At 45.1% G+C, this 16540-nt stretch overlaps 1 protein-coding gene across 2 annotated transcripts in view; it reads left to right on the top strand.

Annotated features, from left to right (window-relative positions):
* Positions 1 to 15711, top strand: part of TADA2A (transcriptional adaptor 2A) — a 58506-nt gene extending 42795 nt beyond the window's left edge. For both annotated transcript variants that reach the window (XM_081945467.1, XM_081945468.1), the window contains 3 exons: positions 2966 to 3009; positions 10957 to 11030; positions 15237 to 15711. In XM_081945467.1, coding sequence (XP_081801593.1) covers positions 2966 to 3009; positions 10957 to 11030; positions 15237 to 15422 — 304 coding nt within the window. In that variant the 3' untranslated portion in view covers positions 15423 to 15711. The remainder of the gene's footprint in view (positions 1 to 2965; positions 3010 to 10956; positions 11031 to 15236) is intronic.
* The last annotated feature ends 829 nt before the right edge of the window (positions 15712 to 16540 follow it).

The following is a 16540-nucleotide window of genomic DNA, read 5'->3' as shown; positions in this document are numbered from 1 at the left end:
TACCGTCTCCTAGTTTCTAGCCTGGTGCTTTAATCACTAAACCAGACTGGCTCACTTCCAGGCAAAGCCTGTGTTCCTATTTTCTGTTCCAAGATAGGAGCAATTGTTCTTGGGAAGCAGGATGTACATTTGATGTGCCAAGTGAGGCAGGGATCCAACCAATTCTGGCTTCTGAAAATTGTGCCACTCAATATTGGCTTTCTCCTGCGTCTGTGGCTGACATCATTCCAACCTCTGGTCATAGTGTTGGGACCAACAATTAGGAAACTTCCTTTTCCCGCAACTGGCCAGCGTGAGCCCTCCAGCCAGGTTCTCAAGAGGTGGCTGGTCTTTTCTGAGCTCCTTCATTCCTTCAGACAACAGATAATAATAATAATAATAATAATAATAATAATAATAATAATAATAATAATAATAATAATAATAATAATAATAATAATAATAATAATAATAATAATAATAATAATAATAATATTTTATTTGTTAGCCGCACCCTCTCCCGAAGGACTCGGGGCGGCGTACAATAAAAACACATACAATATATAAATGAAGAATACATACACAGATAAAAAGAAACACATACACGTACATACACATATACATATACATATACATGGAGGAGGTATCAAATATATAAAATAGAATTTAAAATAGACAATTTAAAACACCCGCGATTAAATTACAAAATTTAAAAAACCCATCAGGAGCGATAAGGTAAGACTATGGTTGAGCCAGGCCAGCTAATTGGAAGAGGTCTTTACCTTCTCAGCAAAAGGAAAAGGTTGTGGAACTCAGCCAAAACAGTGTCAGACCTGCCCCGACTTAGACATTTAGGAAAGAAAGACCCTAGACTCCCAGGTTTTTTGAAGCGAATGGCTCTTTTACGATTTTTACAGTTAAGCGGTTAAAGTGAAAGTAAAGTACTAGGTCTGAGTACTTCCACGCAAAGGTTGTACTTTTCTCCTTTCCCTCCTCCCCTTGACCAACGATGTCCAATAGTACAGATAGTCCTTGACTTACAACCACAATCGAGCCCAGAATTTATGTTGCTAAGTGAGAAATTTTATTAAGTGAGTTTTGCCCCATTTTAGGATTTTTCTTGCCCCCGTTGTTAAGTGAATCACTGCAGTTGTTAAATTAGTGACCCGGTTGTTAAGTGAATCGGGCTTCCCCATTGACTTTGCTTGTCAGAAGATCACAAAATATAATCATGTGATCCTGGCACACTAACCATCATAAATAGGAACCATTTTTCAAGCACCTGATCGTAAATCAGGTGACCCTGTGGATATTGCAATGGTTGTAAGTGTGAAAAATGGTCACAAGTCACTTTTTCATTTCCGTTGTAACTTTGAACGGTCACTGAATGAACTGTTGTAAGCTGAGGATTCCTTCCTGTATTCCTTCCTCGTGCTTTGAGAACTGCTTTGAGGGTTGGCGCCTCTCGATTCGCATTCTGTTCTGAGGCTATGTGTCTGTGGCGGCTCACCCTTTCCAATTGGACACCTCTGGTTCCCATCGGCTTGTGTTTCCCCTCCCCATTCCCATGCCTGATCCTCACTTTCCCAAATTCCTTCCCCGTTCCCTTGCATTTTATGGCAGGAAGATGGCAATTGCTTAGAGAGCTTTTATTCTTTTGATCTGTTGCTCAGCTGGACTCTGTATAACTGAAGAGTAAAAACTCATACCAGAAAGGATCATTTAGCTGCTGTTTGTTGAAGGCCCACAGGGTACTTGGCCAAAAAAACCAAAATAATGACAGGTCCTCGACCTACGACCACAATTGAGCCCAGCATTTCTGTTGCTAAGCGAGACAGTCGTTAAGTGATTTTTGCCTCCTTTTACACCCTTTCCTGCCACAAAAACACTGCAGCTGTTAAGTTAGTAGCACGATTGTGAAGTGAATCTGGTCTCCCCCATTGACTTTGCTTGTCAGAAGATTTCAAAAGCTTTTCACATGGCCCTGGGACACTGCAACCGTCGTAAATCATGCCAGTTGCCAAGCTTCTGGGTTGTGATCACATAACCCCAAGGATGTTGCAACCGTTGTTGAGTGTGGAAAACGGTCATAAGTCCCCTTTTTCAGTGTCGTAACTTCGAACTGTTACTAAACAAATAGTCATAAGTCAAGGAATACCTGTAAATACAGCAGAAGAAGCAACTATGTCAAGTCCCTTTTCTTTCTTCTGCCTTCCCTGAAGGGCTTCAGCCTGGAAGCAGCCAGAACATCAGTTCATTCATCTTGAGAAATGTTCTTTGCCTTAAGCTCTGCTTAACTTTTAATATGTGGATCTTGTTTCGGCCCACCAGCTGTCAACGGAACTGGCGGCTGACTCGGACAATCAGGAGATTGGGGAAGAACTTGGGTCAGTCTGGGGAAGGCTCTGATGGATGCTCAGCGTCAGACACAGAGATAGAGCCAGGACTGTCTGCCAGAGAGGCAGCTGCCCTTGGAGGCTGATATGAGTGAGGAGGAAGAACAGCTGGGGCCTGTTCCAGATGCACGAGCAGAGCAGAGCAGTTAGGAGAGGTGATGAACAACGGAGGACAAGGAGTTGACTTGGGAAGCAAAGCAAATGTGGATGCTGAATGGCCCCTCCTTGGCTGGGGAATACATAGAAGGAAAGGGGAGTGGTTGTCTTAGGAGACAACAGTTCGTATTTCTGAAGACTTTGCTCAAAGATTTTGTTTCGTCCAACAAAGACTGCCTTTCCAGAACTTAATTTGCAGCCTTTTGGCTGGGAGCTCAGGGCCTTGCAATTATAGCAAGGAACTGATAAGGTCTGTTACTGCAGTTAACTCCTTGAAGGACTCTTGCCTGGACTTTTCGTTGGGTGAATACCATTAATTCACAAAAGGTAAATAAAGAGGGTTTTTTCATGACAAGGACTCTGTTTCTTACTTCTGCTAAGGCTGAACAGATCTTACTTTTGGCTAACCTCCTCCTTTTTATATTTATTTACAGTGATTCCGGCCTGAGTCTCACAGTACCAATTACGTCAAATTCAGGTATTTCCTTCTGTGCCTATCCATCCGTTGTTATGCTGTAAAAATGGGGAAAGGGAGTCCGGATCCCTAATTATTAATGCACTCAACATCTCTCCTCTTTGAAAAGAAAGGCCTTGGTGTTCTTCATTGAAAATTGTTCTGAAAGGCTGGCAGGTTTCTGATCCTCCCTTCTTCGTAGAAGGCCACACATGCATAAGCAAGAATCTTTTTGCTTGGTCCTTGGTGCGCTCTGGGATTGTTATCTTGCAGACATTTCATTACCAAACTAGGTAATAGCAACAGTGCCTATGTCAGGGGGTGTCAAACTCAAGACCCACAGACCCGATCTGGCCTTCAGGATGCTTAGATCTGGGCCACCCTGGAAACAGTGAAGATCTGGCCTGTAGTGCCTCTGCCAGCGAAAACATTGCTCAGGAGGGCCATATGTGGTCCCCTTGACCTCTGTTTTTGGCTGCAACGGCCTCCTGCAACCCTCTGCCAGCAAAAGTGGCGGATGGGGGACTCACACACGCTGTTTTCACTGACAGAGGGCTGCAGGAGGCCTTCGCAGCCAAAAACGGAGCTCCCAAGGACTGCGTCTGCCACCCCAACCCCCCCAACCCCGAGCTCCATTTTTGCTCAGAAGTGGGCTGCAGGAGGCCTTCGCAGCCAAAAACGGAGCTTGCAAGGACTGCGTCCCTCCCCCTCCCCCGAAGCTCCATTTTTGCTTGGAAGAGGGCTGCAGGACGCCTTTCCAGCTGAAAACGGAGCTCAGGAATCCATTTCGCTGGCAGAGCGCTGGGGGCCACAGGCACCCCCAACATGAGTGATATGAAGCTGGCCACACCCACACATCTGGCCATTGCCGCCCCCCCCCCCCCCCCCAAGTCAAACAACCCTGATGCGGCCCTCAATGAACTTGAGTTTGACACCCCTGGCCTTTGTGATCAATGCACTGATGATGTTACCGTGTCTGGTAGTGAAACATCTGCAAGAAAGCCGCCAGGCCAAAGTGCCCCCAAGGATCTCAACAGTTCAATCCTGAGTTACAAATATTCTCTTCTGCAGGAATCGTTTTGTTTATCATGGGCTTCTAAGTGAGCATAATGGAAGCCCAATAAAATAAGCATCAGCATCCTCATCTACTAAAATCAATTAAACCTTCCAGTGTAGCATCAGCTGCCCCCAGTATGAAATGCACCTGACATATAAAATCAATACATTCAAAATAACAGGAAATGGTTTTTGAATGACTTCAAAGCATCCATTAAAAAAAAGTAGCAGTTGTGGTTCTTTTTCACTTATTAGTGCCCAGAGTTGGGTTTTTCTCAGCAGTTTAATTGCAATAGGCTGCACAAGCAGGCAGTGCACACACACACACATACACACCTTTCCAGAATCACCAGCTCATTGGATTTAAGAAAGCCAGCCCCCCTCATGACATGTTACTGCAAAGAAGCACTTACGACATACAAGCCTGTGACACACTCACACTTATGTATGTGATTGTTTTACATGCGTTCACAAGAATGTATGGCATGTGCCCATAAAATGAGTCCTCAGATGTCATTCCCCAGTCAGGATCTGGATATTAAATTGGGAATCACTAGAGCTCAAATGAAGCATACACAAAGCACATTCGTAATTAACGTTCCTTGTAGAATCTCAAAAGGGGAAAGGAAAAGGTAGCTGTTGAATGGGGAGGCGTCTCTCTCTCTCCTCGCCTACATTTGCTCCAAGCTAAAAACTTGCAAGCTGTTTTGTTCTTTTTTCATTTTAAGCCACTGCCCATTAAGGTAATTATCGCTGGCATTTCATTTCCCTCCAAGCTCCGTTTCCCTTTTCTCCCACCCCCTCCTTCGTATGTGTATGTATAGTCCCGACTTATTTCAGTAATGCAACTTAAAAGATGAAACTAATCCATGAGATAAGACTCATTACATGCAATGTCCGATATTGTTCTATGTACAATCCTTGTTTTATTGGTTGATCGCATGTAATATTCTAATTTTCTGAGATGGTGGATTTGGGGTTTTCATGAGCCGTATGCCATAATCATCACAATTATGACAAATCACGGCTTGAACTATCTTGCTCTGCATGTAATGAGTCTTATCTCATATATTAGTTTCACCTTTTAAGTTGCATTACTGAAATAAATGAACTTTTGCATGATATTCTAATTTTTCGAGTTTCACCTGTACATTAATCTTGAAGGTGGCACAAGATTGGTGCCACCTTGTCGGCTTTAGTCTCATTTCAGGGGAAATCATCATAATAATGGCATTTCTCTTGTGTGACAGCTCACTGCTTAGTAAGTGTTCCTACTCATTTTCTTAGCTGCATCTTTCCAGCGATTACCTCACATAAATGTGAAGAGGTTTCAGTCTGAGTCATCCGCTGACATTGCTGGTGTCTGATGTGTCACCTGTTCAGAAAATCAGACACCAGGAAGAAGAATCAAGCCTGCCTGTCAGGTGTGCTCCGAATGGCCCAAAATTGCTTGTCTGCTGTGTGGCCAGGTAGGGCCCAACACACAATAACCACAAGGATTCCACTGTCCACTGGATCTCAGGCCTCTCCTAAGGAAATCACTTATTCCATTTTTACAACAATGCCAAGAATAACACAAAAGGATGCTTAATATGCTCCTTTTCCTGCAAAATATCCTGAAATGCCAATTATAGGTAGTCGTCAACTCAACGACCATAATTGAGTCTGGAATGATTGTTGTAGGGGTAGCTGTCAAGTTACAACAGTTCACTTAGTGACCTTTCAAAGTTACAATACAATACAATACAATACAATAGTAGAGTTGGAAGGGACCTTGGAGGCCTTCTAGTCCAACCCCCTGCCTAGGCAGGAAACCCTATACCGTTTCAGGCAAATGGGTATCCAACATCTTCTTAAAGACTTCCAGTGTTGGGGCATTCACAACTTCTGGAGGCATCTTCTGTTCCACTGATTAATTGTTCTAACTGTCAGGAAATTTCTCCTCAGTTCTGTTGCTTCTCTCCTTGATTAGTTTCCACCCATTGCTTCTTGTCCTGCTCTCAGGTACCTTGGAGAATAGTTTGACTCCCTCTTCTTTGTGGCAACCCCTGAGATATTGGAAGACTGCTATCATGTCTCCCCTAGTCCTTCTTTTCATTAAACTAGCCATGCCCAGTTCCTGCAACTGTTCCTCATATGTTTTAGTCTCCAGTCCCCTAATCATCTTTGTTGCTCTTCTCTGCACTCTTACAATGGCACCGACCTGTGAAATGTGTGACATAAGTGACTTGTGACCGTTGCAGCATTCCCATTCCCCATTGTGGTCGTCACAATCAAAATTCGGGGGCTTGGCAACTGGTTCATAGGTATGACGGTTGCAATGTCCCGGGGTCACATGTTTAACTTCTGCGACCTTCTGACGAACAAACTCAATGGGGAAACCAGATTCAGTTAACAACTGTGTTACTAACTTAACAACTGCAGGGAGTCACTTCACAACGGTGGCAAGATAGGTCGTAAAATGGGGCCAAAAATTCACTTAACAACAGTCTCGCTTAGCAAATTTTGACTTAATTGTGGTTGTAACTTGAAAACTACCTCTAAATCATGATGGTCATTAAGTGGGTCATCATGAGACCGCACCCAATTTACAACTTTTTTTTTTGGCAGCGATTGTTAAGCAAATAGCGCAGTCAGTAAGCAAACACACCATAGTCGTTAAGCAAATCCATTGTCCCCGATGGGATATTTTTTGCTGGAAACTGGAAGCGGCCAGGGGACTCTGAAAACAGCCATAAATGCCGGCCAGTTGCCAAGCACCAAAAATGTGATCACGTGGCCAAAGGGAGTTGGCCGTCAGAAATTCAAATCTGTCATTAGCAGCCCTGGGGAGGTCCGTTGTAACTCCAAAGAGACTCCAAGCGACCGGTCATAAGTTAAGGACTACCTGTACAAGCAGTCCTCAACTTATAACCGTTTGTTTGGTGATCATTCAAAGTTATAATGGTACTGAACAAAGTGGCTTATGATCATTTTTTACACTTGTTGCAACACCCCTATGGTCACATGATCAGAATTCGGATGATTGGCATCTGGCTCATACTTACGACGGTTGCCGTGTCCCAGGATCACGTGATCATCGTTTGCGACCGTCTGACAAGCAAACTCCATGGGGAAGCCAGAGTCACTTCACAACCAGGCTATTAATTTAACAATTCGCTTCACAACAGTGGCAAGAAAGGTCGTAAAATGGGGCAAAACGGACTTTTAACAACTGTCTCCCAGCAATGGAAATATTGGATTCAACTGGGGTTGTTAAACTGAGGGCTACCTATAACTTGGTGGGGCTTCATTGCTATGAATAAATGCTTGGAAACATAGATTCCTGTCCAGGAAGAAATTCTTAGACCAGGGATGTCCAAAGTTGACAACTTTAAAACCTGGAGGTTGAAGTCCACAAGACTTAAAAGTTGCCAAGGTTGGACACCTCTTTCTTATAGACCCTCATAGATCAGCAGCGCTCCAGCCTTTGCTTAAAAACTTTCTGTACGGACCTGCCTCAGCTATTGTCCCAGGAAAGCATGACTGTTGAAACAAACAGTATTTCAAAAGACATTTTTACCAACAAGTGATTTTGCAGAGAAGTCAGGCAGAGTCTAAAGATTACGGCATAAAGCGTTAAGCTAATTTCCCCCATTCAACCAGTGCCCTATGTCCACCAATAGCCAATACAATAGCCACAAGGGTGTTATGAGAACCCCGAGGTGGGATGGTGATAATAGGTCATCCTTCTGATGCTGAGGCCTTGAGTAACAGGCTGGAACCAGCTGGCAGGGGATCCATCCTGATGGCCCTGTCCAAGGGGTGGCATTCAGCCGCTTTGGGCCGTTTCAGGCGAACCAGATGTTAGTTTTACATCCGGTTCAGTGAACCGGTAGTTCCCACGACCAGCTGGCCCCACCCCACTTTCCCCTCCCCTTCCAGGAGTCCCCACGTGCCCTGTTCTGGCTCCTAGATAAGTGCAGGGAGGCCTCCTAGGCCCAAAACGGGCTGCGGGATGGTGCAGCGCAGGGTGGTGCGGCGTGTCGGGTGTGTGTGGAGCACAAAGCGTGCACTCACCAAACCGGTTGTTAGACCGTTTGCATCCCACCACTGCCCAGTCCCCCTCCTTATTTCCCCTGCGGTTATAGCAAAAGCACTCAAAGCAATCACCCCCCAAGAAGCATCCTCCGCCCCCTTCGGAATGGCAGCAACACTTCCAACAATCAAGTCCGTCCTGTCCGTCCCCCGCATTCCAGGACTCTTCCCAATTTTCATAATTTAAACTCGGGATGTTCCTCCGCCTTTCAAGTAGGGATCTGCTCCTGTAAAGCTCCCACTTGTTGCTTCTTGTTCTAGCCTTGTTCTATCTAGATGTTGTGGATAGAATCGAACTACTCCCTCTTCCGTGGAACAGCCCTTCCACGGAAGGGAAGATTGCTATCGTGCTGCATGTTTAAATCCCACGGGATCCTGTTAAATTCTCTAGATTGCTATCAAAATGCAGAGGCGTATAGCAAAGGCAAACCTGTCCATTACCGAATTCTCCTCTTTCTACTGCAGGAGACTTCTCCTTGGGTAAAGAGATAGTCCTCGACTTACAGCCATTCGTTTAGTGACCGTTTGATATTACCACAGCACTGAGGAAAGTTGTCAAGGTCCCAAATAGCATCCGAAATTAAATCAGAGTCCAAGGCAAAGTATTGTTCAAAGTTCCAATTTATTAAGAGAGCCATGTTGGCACATCTGGGAAAACCCGTATCTGAAAGCTTCCCGGTTTTCCCCACCCAGTTGAAAGTTCATGATCTTGCCCCCACACCCACAAGTCCATCCCATGGTCCAATCTCCCTCTGCCATGCTGGCAGTTCCATCCGTTCAGTTCCGGCCAGGTGCAGAGACACAGGATGACCTTGGCTTTCTAGAAGGAATTTTGTTATGGCTACATATCATCTAACTCCATACAATCCCCCCTCCCATTTTCCCATAATAGAAAAGGCAGAATAGAATAATAGAAAGTGTGGCAGGCCAAAGACCCAAAAGGAATATGGCTGCAAGCCTGACAAAAGTGACTTACGTCCGTTTTTCATACTTAGAACTAATTGCCGCATCCACATGGTCACGTGGTCAAAATTCAGATGCTTGGCAACTGGCTCACATTATGACATTTGCATTGTCCTGGGTCATGTGATTGACTCTTGTGCCCTTTTGTCTGACCAGCAAAGTCAGGGGGAAACCAGAGGCACTTCTACTCAACAGCTGACTAACTCAACAGCTGCAGTGATTCATTTAACAACTGTAAAGTGGGGCAAAACTCACTTAACAACTGTCTTGCTTAGCAAGACAAGACATTTGGGCTCAATTGGGGTTGCAAGTTGAGAACTACCCGTGTAGCAGAGCAACGTTTTCTTGCCAGGGTTAGAGATGGCAGGGCCAAATAGCACCCCTTTTTCCCACCAGGCTGCCATAAGAGACTTGATCTGATTTCTTAATTAATAGTGTCTTTGGAACAGACCTGGACGTTATGGTCCCTGGGGAACATCTGGCCCTCCTTGGCCCTTGCTTTTATTTTGAAAGTGCTTTTATTTTTCAATTTACATATGTGCATGCGTGCGTTCCTTAAACTGATCAAGGAGATATTCAAACCTAGAAATTTTCTGACAGTGAGAGCAATCAACCAATGGAGGAGAAGTTGCCTTCGGAAGTTGTGGGAGCTTCTTCATCACTGGGAGCTTTATGCGGATACCATACCTGTATTCTACCTGCTGATTAAGAAATTGGACTGCCATTTGTCAGAAATGGTGTAGGGTCTCCTGCTTGGGCGGGCGTTTGGACTAGGTCCGTGATGGCGAACCTATGCCACGCATGCAAGCCATGTCACCCAGCACACGCCTTGCCTATTTGTCTTTCTGGTTTGCCTTGCAAGTGCATGCACGCGCAATAATCAGCTGTCCTTTGTCCGTGCGGCAGTGCCAAAAACGAGTGTGCACATGCGCGTTGGCCAGCTGATTATCGGGTGTGCATGCACGCCAGTACCCGGAAGTTCGGCTTTTCCAGAGCGCGATCCCTTCGCGCATGCCGAAAACCAGCCTGTGCATGCGTGCTGGCCAGCTGATTGTTGGGCAGGCATGCATGTTAGAAACCGGAAGTTTGGCTTTTCCAAAGCGTGGCGCTGACGAGTGCGCGCACAACGTTTCTGTGCAACGTTTCTGTTCGCCATCACTAGACTAGGTGATCTACAAGGTCCCTTCCAACTCTGTTAATCTATTTTATCTATCTATCATTCCTATGCAGGCTCACAGCCCTTTCGATTCAGCCCTCCGCAACAGTTGCAGTTTCTCATGTAGCCCCCTTGGGAAAATCAGTTGCCCACCCCTGTATTGGAAGGCAACCCCAGAATCACAGATTACTTAGCCAGAGCATGTAGACTTACATACCGCTTCGTAGTGCTTTGCAGCCTTCTTGGAGCGTTTTACAGAGTCAACCAATTGCCCCCGGTAATCTGGATTCTCATTTCACCAACATTGGAAGGATGGAAGGCTGAGCCAACCTTGAGACAGTCAGGATTGAACTCCTGGCAGGGAGCAGAGTTAGCCTGCAATACTGCACGCTAACCACTAGCTCACCACGGCTCCCGATTACTGGTAATTACTGGCATTCAGGTTTGTCCATTGCCAAACAGCAAGAGGCTGCTTTGATGAAAAACATTGGGTTTCTTCTCCGCATGGAGGCATTAGTGATTCTAGTTGCACACCCCAAGGTTAACGTTTGATGGGCCTCTCAGGACAGGGCCAGGTTGGTCTGCCCCCTTTTTAACTCTCTCACCTCTCTGCCTGCCCCTTCTAATCCCCCAGCACTCATGTGGAAAATAACTGCCAGAGCTTCTTCTCCAAACCCTGACTCCTCCTAACCAGAGCTGGTTGTCTTACCTGTCCACAGGTAGAAGAAGTGCCCCTCCGCTGAACCTCACCGGTCTCCCTGGAACGGAAAAGCTGAACGAGAAGGAAAAAGAGGTAACGGAGATTCAGAGACTGGTTGCAAAGACCCTCATGTTAAATTACTGTATTTTTCAGAGTATAAGATGCACCTTTTCCCCCCTAAAAGAGGGTGAAAATTTGGGTGTGTCTTATACACCGAATGTAGCCCTGCCCACCCACCAGCCCCCATCCTTTGGCCTCTGCCTCCCAGCAATTTACCTCCTTGCAACAAGTGGAGAAAATGGGGCTTGCGGAGGGGGCAATAGGCTATGGCAATCCCTGCAGCCTGAAACAGCTGATGATCGGAAGGCCCCTCCTGAAATTGAAAGTTGCTGTTTGCTGCATGGAGGTAAGTCAATAACTATAAATGCCTATAGAATGTTCAAATTATCAGACTTATTTTTTAAAGACTGCTTTATTATCGTTCTAGACAACTTAACAAAGTGAAGAAGCTTTTAAAATAAATGCTTGATCTGAAGAGGCCCAGTGCTATTCTATTTTCTTTTAAATAGCAGAGAATAGTGTATACTTCCAGAAAGCCACATCAATTTTAACAACCTCTGTACAAGTATAGTCTGAAATGTAACACCACAAACTGTGTATATCTTCTTTGCTGTTTGCTGCAAGGAGGAAAATTGGTGGGAGGCAGAGGTAGATTTCCCCCCCCCCCTTGTTTTCCTCTCCAAAAGTTACTTGCATCTTATACTTTGGAGCGTCTTATACTCTGAAAAATACGGTACTGTTGGTATCATTAAGGCTGTGTGGATTGTGCCTCATCAAAGTGTTTGTGGCCCCAAATTCCTGCATTGACTGACAGTTATGCAAATATGGGGAATATGCTGCCTATTTCCTGCTGATGTAATCTTTTCCATCACTATTTCATAGGAAACCACCATTGCTTGTTGAGATTGGCCTGCAAATGTGGGTCAGCTGAAATGCTGGCATTGGCTGATGGGGTTTGTGCCATTAGCCCTAATCACACAATACCTGTGTGGATAAGTGGCCACTGGAAATGCCATATCTAGGAACACATAAAGGCCTAAATATTTTCCCTGCCACCCTCATATAGACTCAGTTATTTTTATTTTTCAAATACCCACAGCGGAATTAAGAGAAATGAATTTCTTGTGTACAAATGGGCAAGAATGTAGGCTTTATAATAGAGAAATGGTGTCAGGGTTCCAATTAGCATCCAAAATTAAATCAGAGTCCGAGGCAAAGGATTCCTCAAAGTTCCAATTTATTAAAAGAGCCATGTTGGCAAATCTGGGAAAACCCGAATCTGAAAGCTTCCCGGTTTTCCCCACCCAGTTGAAAGTTCACGATCCTACCCCAACACCCACAAGTTCATCACATGGCCCAAACTTCCACTGCCACAAATACAGATTCCTCCCATCCAGTTACAGCCAGGTGCAGAGACAAAGATGACCTTCAGTTTCTAAGAAGAATGTTGTTATGGCTACATATCACCCAACTCCGTACAATCCCCCCCTCCCATTTTCCCACAATAGAAAGTAGACAGTAGAAAGTGTGGCAGGCCTGAAGTCCAAAAGAAAAGATGGCTTGCACGCATGACAAATGACCTTTAACAATATTGAAAGCTTCTTTCAACTCCCTGATAATTTCTGAATAGAAGCTCTGTCCTAAGTGTTTCTCAACCTTGGCCACTTAAAGATGGATGGACTTCAACTCCCAGAATTCCCCAGCCAAAGCAAATTCCATGAGGCAAAAAAAATATTCTAGAACAGCGTTTCTCAGCCTTGGGTACTTTAATATGGATGGATTTCAACTCCCAGAATTTCCAGCACGGCTGGCTGGGGACGTCTTCAAGCAGCTAAAGTTGAGAAACGCTGCCTTAAGATAATGAGATGGGCATATTTGGGGTTATTTCTCTTCCTTCTTCTCAAAAAAAAGGAAGAGACTTAGCTGCCTTTTCCCCCCAAAATCTCCCAAACCTTGAAGACAAATTCAGCTGATATTTTTCATGTCTCTGAGTATCATAAGTGAACATTCTTCATCTATAACGTTCTTGTAGCCTTGACGGAAACTTCATTTTCCACTTGTTCAGCTGGGTTAGAGCATTTTCTTATTAGTGTAAAGCAGGGGTGTCAAACTCAAGGCCCAGGGGCCGGATGTGGCCCGTGGGATGCTTAGATTTGGCCCATGGGGCCAACCTGGAAACAGCGAAGGACCTCTGACAGTGGTGCCTCTGCCAGTGAAAATGGAGCTCGGGAGGGCTGGGTGCTGTCCTCGCAAGCTTTGTTTTAGCTGGTAGAGGGTTGCAGGAGGCCATCCCAGCCGAAAACGGAGCTCAGGACCCAGTGGTGGGATACAACCGGTACGCCCCGGTATGGGCGTACTGGTGCCTACTGGGAGCACCAGGTACCGTTCCGGTATGGTGCTCTGGAGGACCCGCCCCCCTCCTTACCTGTATTTGAGCCGATCGGGGCTTACGCGCACGGAGCATATGGCACATGTGCGACGCTCCGCCGAGCAGCTGGAGCATCACAGGCGGTAAGTGCACCGTACCAGTTGCAACGGGATCCAGAACCCACCACTGTCAGGACCCCACTTTCGCTAGCAGAACGCTCAGGCCACCTCAGCCCCCCCCTGAGTGATGTCATGCTGGCCACACCCATCCTGGCCCTCCGAGGTCAAACGTAACACCGATGCAGCCCTCAGTGAAATCGAGTTTGACACCCCTGGTGTAAAGGGAGAAAAGTGGGCAGTCGGTGTCTCCACCGCAGTCATTATAGCCCTGGGAACTGAAGAAGAGAGCTAGAGACTTGAGCATCTGCTGGTACTCTTCTGGCATTACTAAGGCGAAGGGCAGATTCATAAGCTCCTATTTCAGCCTCCAGAAGACGCAAAGGGCTTGTCATGTAATTAATGTCTAGCATGTAAGCCTGCTGTCTGCATACCTCATTCTACAAATAGTCCCAAAATTGCTTTTTCAAAAGGCAACTAGACTTTGTGTGGGTTATTTTTTCTCTTGAAGACGTTTCGCTTCTCATCCAAGCAGCTTCTTTAGTTCTGATTGAATGGTGGGGAATGGAAGGAAGACTGCAAGAAATATCAATCCTTCCATTCCCCACCATTCAGTCAGAACTGAAGAAGCTTCTTCGATGGGAAGCGAAATGCTTTCAAGGAGAAAAACCAAGAAAGTCCAGTTGCCTCTTGAAAAAGCACCCTTGGGGACAACCGTGGCCTGGATGACTGAGAATCTCCATAGACATTCCACAGATAGTTGCTTTTCAGAGTTGCCCAGAGCCAGGTTTATGAAAAGGTACCGAAAAGGACTGACTGATCTGACTGTTGGTGTGTGTGTGTGTGTGTGTGTGTTTGAAGAGGTGGCCTGATTGGCACCTATCAGTCATCCTGCGTTAGGTCTCTTGAGTTAGAACGCCTAGCTGTATGTGAAGCAAATTTTCCTACACAGCCAATTTTGGAAAAATAGAATTTCTGGCTGTTATGGAGACCAGATGTTTTGAATATGGGGACGTGTGTTTTGCAGCATTTGTTAAGCGAATGTCACCGTCATAAAGCAAAAGCCACAGTCTTAAGCAGACCCATTGTTCACTAGGGGACATTTTTGTCAGAAACCAGAAGTCAATGCCAGTCTCCAACAAAAATGACATAAATTGTGGCCATGTGATTGCAGGGTGCTGAAAATGACCATGAATGTGACCTCCTTGCAGAGTGCACACAACGCAGCCACAGTGATCATGGGGAAGGGATGATGCTGGCTGGGGAATTCTGGAAGTTGAAGTCCACTCATATCATTTTAAGTAGTCAAGGTTGAGAATCATTGATCTAGAACGAATATCGATGAGTTATTAAGCAGATGCAGATGAAATTGGGAGGAAGTGAAGAGGCGAGGGTGACAATGCTGGCTTGGGAATTCTGGGAGTTGAAGTCCACACATACCTTGAAGTTGTTCAGGTTGAGAATCATCAGTCTAAAACGAATATCAATGAATTATTAAGCAGATGCAGTCTTACTGAACTTGGGAGAAACGGAGTAAGTGGATAGGAGAGGGTGACGAGGTTGCCTTGGGAATTCTGGGAGTTAAAGTCCGCAAATCTTAAAATTGCTAAAGATGAGAAACAGTGAGGTAGAATGAACATCGAGGGGTTATTAAGCAGATGCAGCCTTGGTGAAGGTGAGAAACAGGAAGAAAACGAAGAAGAATGGGTGATGTGTGCATAGGACACCTGACTAACCAGAAGTGCTTTCTCCTAGCTCTGTCAAATCGTACGGTTGGTCCCTGGAGCATACTTAGAATACAAAGCCGCTTTAGTCAACGAGTGCCACAAACAAGGAGGCCTCAGGCTAGCCCAGGCCCGAGCCCTGATCAAGATAGACGTGAACAAGACCAGGAAGATCTACGACTTCCTCATCCGAGAAGGATCCATCACCAAAGCGTAACAGAAAAAAAATCAGAAACTTTGTGAGGGTGGGTGGGAAAACTTTTGCACCTTGTGCTTTTGAAGCAAAGATTGGGGTTTAGTCCGTCGTGGCTGACTTGCAAGATGAAGACAGACATCTTCGCAAACTTCATTTACATTTCCTCGGTTCTTTTTAACTCTGGTGTATAATGATTTGTGTGCCCTGTGCTGCTATGAACTTTTTTGGAAAGAATGGTAAGATATGTAATCTATTAATAAAATATGAGTGGGTAGCGTGTTTCTCGCACTTCTGGTAGCTCTAGAGAGAAGCGTGGAAGATTTTTGCTTCAGTGCTACCGGTGGCATAAGTATAGGTCTGAAACACTTCACACTCGCTTCTTGGAACACATTTTTACGCTCAGCTTTTGTGTGGGAGAACCAGCAGAAAAAATCCTCCATTTTTTTACAAGAGGCTCGATGAATGCTAGGAGGAGATAAAAACCTTCACCGCCTGCTCGTGTTACCCATTCTAAAATTACAACATTCAGAAGGAGGGAGGGAGGGAGGGATTTTCAGCTCAGGATGGATGGAATAATTATCAATCACTTCTCTTTCATGTATCTAAATTCTGCATCTTCAAATATTAGGTGCATGTAGGGTGTATTTGGAGGAGCTGAACTGGGAGTGTCCATGATGTTTAGGAAATTGAGAGCACGAGTTTTGACAAAGGGATTGACTTACAGAAGAAGCTTTTTGGCTATTTTTATTTATTTATTTATTGGATTTATATTGCTGCCTATTCACCCATGGTGATTCAAGGCGGCTTACAGAATATAAAACCACATTTAAAGCAATAAAAACTAACAAAAAGAATCCTATATATATAAAAGCCAAATGCCACTCATGCATGATCACGAAATCTCCAGAACCGTAAAGCCTACAAACTTGAAATTTGGCACTTATGTTCCTCTTGGCTTCTAGGTGCTTGCTACGAAAGAATTTTTCAAAATGAGTATCAGATCATTAGTATTTCTTATACAGTAATTAACACACTCTGATGCTAAGGAGTTCTACTCCCCCTCCCCCCCTGAAAAGAACTCTGTTCCAACTGCCAGTTGCCTCACATTCTGTTACCTCAGTTCAAACTGGCAGATGTTC

The sequence above is a fragment of the Natrix helvetica genome (genome assembly GCF_964273705.1).
Source record: "Natrix helvetica genome assembly, chromosome: 2".
In the NCBI taxonomy this organism is placed as follows: Eukaryota; Metazoa; Chordata; class Lepidosauria; order Squamata; family Natricidae; genus Natrix; species Natrix helvetica.
Note: the sequence above shows the minus strand (reverse complement) of the source record. Positions and strands in the feature narration are given on the sequence as shown.